We start from the raw sequence: 10,000 nt of genomic DNA on the forward strand, positions 1-10,000 counted from the left end.
CGGAGGCCCAGGAACGTTTTAAGAGCAGCGACCCTGTTTGTGTTGCTCGTTCCATGCTGTCAGTCTCTCTCTCTCTCTCTCTCTCTCTCTCTCTCTCTCTCTCTCTCTCTCACGTGTTGTAAGGCTTGACGGGAGGTTCTGATCGGTATTTTCCTTGTTTCAACGCACCGTGACACATTAAACTCACATACAACGTTTTTTGTTTCCTCCTTTCAATGCCAACGCACAGCAAAGTGACGAAACAATGGCGCACTGGTAACTTCTCTATCATTGCTCTCTTCTTACACGCTCAAACTTCTGGTGTTCGTGATTTTTCTTGGCCTTGCCCATGAGCTTGTATTCTGAAACGCTTCGCTCTCACACCTCAACAGTTTTCAAAGGCCGCAGAGATGACTATACGGGTTGTCAAGGCTGATTGTTCCGTTAAGAGTACAGGAATCTTGTTAGTCTGTCACTGGAATCATAAAACCTTCCTGAAAAACTCGTATAATAAGTTTACCTAGAGTTTTCAAAGGCCACAGAGATGATTGGCCGGTTTCTCAAGAGTGTCTGTCCCGTTAATAATGCAGGCATCTCGTTAGTCTGTCATTGAAATCATAAAACCTTCCTATAATAAGTTTACCTAGAGTTTTCAAAGGCCACAAAGATGATTGGCCGGTTTCTCAAGACTGTTTGTCCCGTTAATGATGTAGGAATCTTGTTAATCTGTCACTGAAGCCAGAAAACCTTCTTCAGAAACTCGTATAACTTTACCTAGAATTTTCAAAGGCCACAGAGATGATTAGCCGGTTTGTCATTAGTGCTTGTCCGGTTAATAATGCAGGAATCTTATTGATCCGTCACTGAAACTAGAAAAAAACATCCTTAAAAACCCTTATAACTTCGAGTAGAGCCCTGTGAAAGAGTGCTTGGCTTACTGATAACGCAAAAATCATAATAATCTGTCGTTAAAACCATAAAAATGTCCTTAAAAACCCGTATAACTTTGACTAGAGCCTTTGAACGAGTGTTTATCCTACTAATAATGCAAAAATCATATTAATCTGTCACTAGAACCAGAAAAAAAAACATATAAAAACCGGCGTAATTTCAACAAAAGCGCTTTGAACGAGTGTTTACCCTCCTAATAATGCAAAAATCATAGTAATCTGTCGCTAGAACCAGAAAAATATCCTTAAAAACTCCCATAACTTCAACTACACTCTTGTTTACCCTACTAATAATGCAAAATTCTTATTATTCTGTCACTATAACTATTAAACGCCTTCCACACTCGCCTACCGTCACTGCCACCGTCACACACACCGTCACACACACACCCTACCGTCACTGAAACCGTCACACTCACACTACAGTCACTGCCACCATCACAGTCTTCCCCGTCACCTCGAGAACCAAGTGAGGGAACATTCTGGTGACGCTTTCTTAAGATCCTGGTGAGGTCCTCTTAATACTGGAGAACTAATGCTTGATTCTCTGACACCACGCCGCGGGGTTTGTCTTTCCTTCTGTCTACATAGTAGTGTGTGGTGGAAGACTTCTCAGAGTTGTGGCGCGTTTTCCGTGAGTTTACTAGGAGTTTGACAAGAGACGGTAGTGTTTTGGGTGTTGTGTTATTTGCGGCTACTACGTCTTAACTTCTCTCTCTCTCTCTCTCTCTCTCTGGTTCGTATTTTCAAACACTTTTCTGGTTCACCTCCACTATTTCAAAAGGTTTTATTTGAAGTTACACGAGTTTTTAAGGTGTTTTAGCAGTTCTAAAGGAAGAGTGACAAGATTTCTACACTAATGACTCGAGAAACACTTGAAAATCTGGCTAGTCATCTCTGTGGCCTTGGAAAATAGTCGTGAGAGAGCAAAACGTCTCTCTCTCTCTCTCTCTCTCTCTCTCTCTCTCTCTCTCTCTCTCTCTCTCTCTCTATATATATATATATATATATATATATATATATATATATATATATATATATATATATATATATATATATATATATATTTATCTATCTATCTATCAAACAGCAATAAAGATCAAACACAATTGTACGGAATGACAAAAGAAAAATACGTAGCTAGTGTGTTGATTCAGCCTCACGTGTCAGGTTTGGCGTGTGGTGAGAGAGGCAACAGATCTCATGAGTCGCGTTCAATTCGGCAACAAACTGAAGGGAAGTGTTCTGAAAGGAGCGAAGTGGAGATGACTAGAGTTTTCAGGGTTGTTGTTTTTTTTTTCCTGCTTTTTTTATGTGAAGTGTTCAAGGTTGCTGGGATGAGATGCTGAAAGGTTTGTGAATAGCGTGCAGGAATGTTCGTGAGTGCCGTTCCTTGTTAAACCATTAAGAGCCACTGGCAATCTTAATTATCTTCAATGAGAGGCACCTACAGATTTTTTTTTTTTTTCCTACTTTCTGGTGGTAATATGATTCTTTTTGCTGAGGTACGATGCAGAGACGTTTATGAATAGCGCTCTTTGTTAAACGGGGAAAAGACGATCGCAAACTTGATTAAAGTATCCGCGAGGGGTTAGCAAACGTTATCGACAAACGTGCGATACAGAAACGTTTGCGAATAGCGGTTCTCTGTTAAACTATCATGAAAACTTTCGAAAACCAAACTTTTACTAGAGGATGATTAACGACTGCCGAGACACGTGGGAGGTAGAAACGTTTACGAGTATCAGTCCTTTGTTAAATTGTCACAAATAACTCTCTAAACCCAGCTTTCACTAGAGGCTGGTTAACGATTGCCGAGACACGTGGGAGGAAGACACGTTTATGAATAGCAGTCCTTCGTTAAACTGTCACAAACAACTCTCTAAGACTCAGCTCCCACTAGAGGCTGGTTAACCCCTTCATTACTGGGACGCATTTTTATCATGAGTTTGGGTATAATTAGACGTTTTTGTTTACATGAGATAGAAGATTAATGGCCAGAATCTTCACTATTTCAATCCCCCCACATAAGTTTCTGAAGGTGTATGAGATCACTAGAGAGTAAGCAGAATGAATATGAAAACGCGTCATAGTACTGAAGGGGTTAAAGATTGGCGAGACGCGCACTATAAAGAAAAGTGTACGAACAGCGATCCTTTGTAATCTGCGCAGTCCAAGCCACAGGGACCAGGGACAGTGCAAGCAATACACTTTAGAAATACTTGTCGTTGGTGAGTACCGCTGAATGCAGTCACGTGTAAGCTTTTTTTATGTAAGAGGGGAAAGCTGGCCATGGGCAACATAAGATCAGAAGAAAAGCCCACTTAGCTGCTAGTTCTTTTGTAGGTCCATGAGAGTTAGCCAAAGAAAAGGAGATAAATCGTCTTCAAATCTTCCTCTTAAATTAAGTCAAGTCATAGGAAGCCGGATATACAGATGCAGGCAGGGAGTGCCAGAGAAAGGGATGCATGATTGAGAGTATTGGTTAACTCTTGCATCAGAGAGGTAGACAGAGTAGGTGAAAGGAGGAGGAAAGCCTAGTGCAGCAGGCCGAAGGAGGAGAGGAAGCATGCAGTAATGGAATAACAAAGTGATGGATGCTTCCTGTGTATGAAATATCAAGTGATAAGTATTCTTGAAGCGCGCGGCATGCACTAGTTAGGAAGCAGCGGTGATTGGCGAGCTGCCAGAAGCATGGTGTAAGCAGACTCGTGATCAGCAGTGCGTCATTTGAGGAATGCGAGCCACAAACGTTTTCGCATCCTCTCTTGCCAATTTTTTAGGGTTTCACGGATTCTTTTGGTCTAGGAGAGTCTTTGTGATTGTCTACCAAGGAGGTTTTTTTTTTTTTTACGTTATGGCCTATAGCCCCTTTAGGCACACTTGAAGAGTGTGAGAAGCACTGTTCAGCTTCCATCCATTAGTGACGCAGGCAATTTTATTTATAGTGGTAGCCATGTTAGGGCCCATATCACCACCCAAGCGCATCTTTGGTGCAGCCACCTAGAACCAGGGCACCATGGTGACATGTAGGTAACTTTAAACCACTCGACAAATGGCAAAGTCCAAGGCGGTATGTGGTGGGATTCGAACGTTCGCGCGGATGTCTGCCCGATCCCACCACCACCACCACCTTATCCACTACGCCACCGTCTGTCTTTGGTCAATGTTAACAACCTCTAGTGGAACTCTATTGGGCTCTGAAGGTTCTTTTTTTTCATTTTTAGTAAGAGGGAAGACCGGCAAGGGCAACACAAATTGATAAAAAAGAAAAGACCCACTGAGGTTCCAGTTCACAAACAAGATTAAAAGGAAATATTTAGAAGGCGACTCTAAGGATGGTAAGAGAGTCAGTCATCTTGTGGTAAAGGAGTACATTTTGTTGCTAATAAACAAGTCAAGTCAAGCCAAGTCGAGTCAAGTCAAGAGCAACTTTCAACAAGGCACAGTTCAAGTCTATTGAAGCCAACTGCTGCTCATCGAGGACCAAGAATGTAGAACGTTTCCTCTCGCCTTCTTTCAACAGGATCAAGTGGAGACCATTTGGAATTTCAAAGATGGGTTTTTTTTTCTATAATAAAACTGATCATTTACTCTAACAAGGAGGAAATTGTATGTAAGCATGAGAGGAGAATTTCAAGATGTTTATCCCATTTCTTTTGGCTAAATCTCTTCTCTTGTTCCTGTTTGGGGACTGACATCTCGGTGGGCGTCTTTTTCTAATCATTTGTGTTACATTTGGAATTTCAAGGGTGTTTTTTCTCTCCTATATTGTAACTGGCGATTTAAAGTGACAGGGTATTGTTTATAAGCATGAGAGGGAAGCTTCAAGACATTTATCCCATTTCTTTGGGTTAAATATCTTCTCTCGCTCCTGTTCGGGAACTGGCGTCTCCGTGGACCTTTTTTGTTTTGCCGTTTTTTGTTGCCGTTGACTAGTTTTCCTTACTTACATAAAAGAGAAAAGAAATGGATAAGTGTTCCTGATCCCAATCCAGCAAGATTCAGAAGTCATTTGAGATTTCTCCCAGGACGTGTCGTGGTACTAATGACAACTCAACACATTAACCCCTTCAGTACCAGGACGCGTTTCCATATTCATTCTGCTTACTATTTGGTGATTTTACACAGCTTCAGAAACTTACGTGGGGGGGATTAGAATTTTTTTTTTTTTTTTATGAAGGGAAGAAGGGAAGAAAGACAGTCAAGGGCAAAAAAAAAAAAATGTTAAATAAAAAAGGCCCATTTGAGTGGTGGCTCTCTACAAAGGGAAAAGCAGGGAAGAGAGAGAGTCAAGGGAAAAAAGAAAAGGATGAAAAAAAAGCCTCACTTGATTTTTGGCTCTCTACAAAGGGAAAAGCGTCAGCCAAAATTAGGAAGCAAATGCCTCGATACCTCCCTCATAAAAGAAGACAAGTCGTAGGAAATCGGATATACAGATGCAGGGAGGGAGTTCCAGAGTTTACCAGTGAAAGGTAGTGAAGACTTTGGCCATTAATCTTCTGACCTCCATAGACCCTTCCTAATGTCAATAAAATGGTCTAATCACACCCAAAGTTCGCATTTTCATATTCATATTCTACTTACTATTTGGCAATTTTATACAGCTTCAAACACTTTTGTGTGGCATTAAAATAGTGCAGACTCTGGCCTTAATCTTCTGACTTCCATAAACCCTTCCTAATGTAAATAGAACAGTTTAATCACACCCAAAACTCGTATTTTGATATTAATTCTACTTAATATTTGATGATTTTATACGGCTTCAGAAACTTATCTGGGGGGATTAAGATAGCGAAGACTCAGGCCAGTAATCTTCTGACCCCATAAACTCTTCCTAATGTAAATAAAATGGTCTAATCACACCCAAAACTCGCATTTTCCTTTTCGTTCTTACTATTTCGGGATTTTACACAGCTTCAGGAACTTATGTAGGGAGATTAGGATAGCAAAGACTCAGGCCAGTGATATTCTGACCACCATCGACCCTTCCTAATGTAAACAAAACTCCATAAACGTACCCCAACTCAAGGTAAAAAAGCGTCTAAGTGCTGAAGGAGTTAAGAACATCCTGGTGCCACTCTACACCAAGATGCAGAAGTCACGCAGCATATCAAGGAGGTTTGGTGGCTCTAATAATAGATCGACAAAGAACTCTCAGTGAGAAACGTTTCCTCGACACTTCACTGAAGGGAATCGAGTGGAAAAAGAGGAATAAAAAGGAAAAGAGGAGTTGAAATGACTGGTAACATACGAAAGGTGGTGGATTGGTGGTGGAGGTGGGTTGTGGAGTGAGTTGTGGATAGTAAGTGGAAGGAACTTTAGGAATGACTCTCCACTATCCAGAAACTTTCAGGGATGTGGAAATATAAGTTGAAATGAGTAGCAAATCACGAAAGGAGTGGATTTTTTGTATTTATGTTATGGCCTATAGCGCCTTGTAGGTCTATTTGAAGAGTATGTATGGGAAACACTGTTCAGCTTTCACCCTTTAGTGGCGCAAGCAATTTTATATATAGTGGCACCCATATTAGGGTCCATATCACCACCCAAGCGCATCTTTGGTGTATCATGGTGACATGTAGGTAACTTTAAACCACTCGACAAATGGCAAAGTTTCAAGGTGGTACGTGCTGGGATTCAAACCTACGCGTGGACGTCTGCCCGATCCCTCGCTCACCACCTTATCCACTACGCCACCTCCTCTCTGGTGATGGAGTGGTGGTGGAGGCGGGTTGTGGAGTGTTGGCTGTAGGTAATGAGTGGAAGAAACTTTATGAATAACTCTCCACTATCCAGGAACGTTGAGGGATGTGGAAATAGGAGTTGAAATGAGTAGGAATGCAAGAAAGGAATGGATTAGTGGTGGAGTGGTGGTGGAGGCAGATTGTGGAGTGTTGGCTGTAAGTAATGAGTGGAAGAAACTTTGGGCCACTATCAAAGAACGTCGAGGTATGTGGAAATAGGAGTTGAAATGAGAAGGAACGCACGGAAGGAGTGGATTAGTGGTGGAGTGTGGCATGTAGGTCGCGGATGGAAGGACCTTTGGGAGTATCGTGCCTACATCCTGGAACGTTTAGGAATGTGGAAGGGCCGGGGATCTCCTAACCACCCTCTGAAGTCCTTGGAAATCCCTTGGGAACCCCTTCGGAACCTCTTCTAATTGGCGTGACGAGAAACTCAAACGACACACGGAACCAAACCATCGAGAAAAAAAAAAAACATAGAAGGAAAGAAATGAAGAGGATGAAAAAAAGAGAAAAAAAAAGCTATCCCGTGTGTGTGTGTGTGTGTGTGTGTGTGTGTGTGTGTGTGTGTGTGTGTGTGTGTGTGTGTGTGTGTGTGTGTCCTTCAAATTCTTTCTAAAATTGCGTGGTATTGTTATTCATTTTGCGTGTGTTCTATTTAACATTCTCTCTCTCTCTCTCTCTCTCTCTCTCTCTCTCTCTCTCTCTCTCTCTCTCTCTCTCTCTCTCTCTCTCTCTCTCTCTCTCTCTCTCTCTCTCTCTCTCTCTCTCCCAACTTCAAAATAATAGATAAAATAAACATATAATTAAAAGTGTTAGTGCAGAGAGAGAGAGAGAGAGAGAGAGAGAGAGAGAGAGAGAGAGAATCAAAGCTGAGGTCGGTAGAGGAAGTGTTTTATTTCCTCAAGAGAGAGAGAGAGAGAGAGAGAGAGGGCAATCTTCTCTCCATCACTGAGGAAAGATGGAGGCAGGAAATGTGGCAAGAAATAGAGAGAGAGAGAGAGAGAGAGAGAGAGAGAGAGAGAGAGAGAGAGAGAGAGAGAGAGAGAATACAGCGTCCATTATTACGCTGTTGTTATTTATTACCATTGATTTGTTGTTACTTCGTTATAGAGAACATTTATCGTCACTGATGCATTGTTCGTTCGTTATAGAGAGGTGAGGGGATGTTGGCTCGTTATAGAGAGGTCATGGGATAGTTCGTTATAGGGCTGAGAGGATAATTCGCTATAGAGAAGTGAGGGATCTTGTTTCGTTATAGAGAAGTGGAGGGATGTTAATTCGTTATAGAGGTGAGAGGACAGTTTATTATGGAGCTCAGGGGACAGTTCGTTATAGAGAAATAAGGGATGTTGCCTCGTTATAGAGAGGTGAAGGGATGTTAATTCGTTATAGAGAGGTGAAGGGATGTCAATTCGTTATAGAGAGGTGAAGGGATGTCAATTCGTTATAGAGAGGTGAAGGGATGTCAATTCGTTATAGAGAGGTGAAGGGATGTTAATTCGTTATAGATAGATAGATAGCGAAGGGATGTTGGTTCGTTATAATGAGGTGAGAGGAAGTTGACAGCACCCCCCACCCCCCAGCCTCGAGATGTTCCTGTGACACGTGCGCCCCTCACTCTTCTTGCCTCTTTTGTGTAAGAGGGGAAACCGCCAAGGACAAAAAAAAAGTGATATAAAAAATGCCCACAAAGATGCCAGTCCTCAAACAAGTGAAAAGGAAAAGGGACTGGTATAGGAGGCTGGTATAGGAGGCTGGTATAGGAATCTGGTATAGGGGACTGGTATAGGCTGGTATAGGGGACTGGTATAGGAGGCTGGTATAGGAGTCTGGTATAGGAGTCTGGTATAGGGGACTGGTATAGGCTGGTATAGGAGGCTGGTATAGGAGTCTGGTAAAGGGGACTGGTATAGGTTGGTATAGGAAGCTGGTATAGGAGTCTGGTATAGGAGGCTGGTATAGGAGGCTGGTATAGAAGGCTGGTATAGGAGGCTGGTATAAGAGTCTGGTATAGGAGGCTGGTATAGAAGGCTGGTATAGAAGGCTGGTATAGGAGGCTGGTATAGAAGGCTGGTAAAGGGGACTGGTATAGGCTGGTATAGGAAGCTGGTATAGGAGGCTGGTATAGGAGTCTGGTAAAGGGGACTGGTATAGGCTGGTATAGGAGGCTGGTATAGGAGTTTGGTATAGGGGACTGGTATAGGCTGGTATAGGAGTCTGGTATAGGAGGCTGGTATAGGAGGCTGGTATAGGAGGCTGGTATAGGAGTCTGCTATAGGAGACTGGTATAGGCTGGTATAGGAGGCTGGTATAGGAGTCTGGTATAGGAGTCTGGTATAGGAGGCTGGTATAGGAGGCTGGTATAGGAGTCTGGTATAGGAGTCTGGTATAGGAGTCTGGTATAGGAGTCTGGTATAGGAGGCTGGTATAGGAGGCTGGTATAGGAGTCTGGTATAGGAGTCTGGTATAGGAGTCTGGTATAGGAGGCTGGTATAGGAGTCTGGTATAGGAGTCTGGTATAGGAGTCTGGTATAGGAGGCTGGTATAGGAGTCTGGTATAGGAGTCTGGTATAGGAGGCTGGTATAGGAGGCTGGTATAGGAGGCTGGTATAGGAGGCTGGTATAGGAGTCTGGTATAGGAGTCTGGTATAGGAGGCTGGTATAGGAGTCTGGTATAGGAGGCTGGTATAGGAGGCTGGTATAGGAGTCTGGTATAGGAGGCTGGTATAGGAGTCTGGTATAGGAGTCTGGTATAGGAGTCTGGTATAGGAGTCTGGTATAGGAGGCTGGTATAGGAGGCTGGTATAGGAGTCTGGTATAGGAGTCTGGTATAGGAGTCTGGTATAGGAGGCTGGTATAGGAGTCTGGTATAGGAGGCTGGTATAGGAGGCTGGTATAGGAGTCTGGTATAGGAGTCTGGTATAGAAGGCTGGTATAGGAGGCTGGTATAGGAGTCTGGTATAGGAGGCTGGTATAAGAGTCTGGTATAGGAGGCTGGTATAGGAGGCTGGTATAGGAGGCTGGTATAAGAGTCTGGTATAGGAGGCTGGTATAGGAGGCTGGTATAGGAGTCTGGTATAGGAGGCTGGTATAGGAGGCTGGTATAGGAGTCTGGTATAGGAGTCTGGTATAGAAGGCTGGTATAGGAGGCTGGTATAGGAGTCTGGTATAGGAGGCTGGTATAAGAGTCTGGTATAGGAGGCTGGTATAGGAGGCTGGTATAGGAGGCTGGTATAAGAGTCTGGTATAGGAGGCTGGTATAGGAGGCTGGTATAGGAGTCTGGTATAGGAGTCTGGTAAAGGGGACTGGTATAGGCTGGT

At 43.1% G+C, this 10,000-nt stretch overlaps 2 protein-coding genes across 2 annotated transcripts in view; one reads left to right on the forward strand and one right to left on the reverse strand.

Annotated features, from left to right (window-relative positions):
- Positions 1-10,000, forward strand: part of LOC123512070 — a 135,500-nt gene that overhangs the window by 9,323 nt on the left and 116,177 nt on the right.
- LOC123511946 (extensin-2-like) overlaps positions 8,383-10,000 on the reverse strand; it is a 2,982-nt gene continuing 1,364 nt past the window's right edge. The window contains exon 2 of the mRNA XM_045268054.1: positions 8,383-10,000. This exon is cut by the window's right edge and continues 403 nt beyond it. Within this exon, the coding sequence (XP_045123989.1) occupies positions 8,383-10,000 (1,618 nt within the window).

This window comes from Portunus trituberculatus, chromosome 32 (genome assembly GCF_017591435.1).
Source record: "Portunus trituberculatus isolate SZX2019 chromosome 32, ASM1759143v1, whole genome shotgun sequence".
NCBI classification, from domain to species: Eukaryota; Metazoa; Arthropoda; class Malacostraca; order Decapoda; family Portunidae; genus Portunus; species Portunus trituberculatus.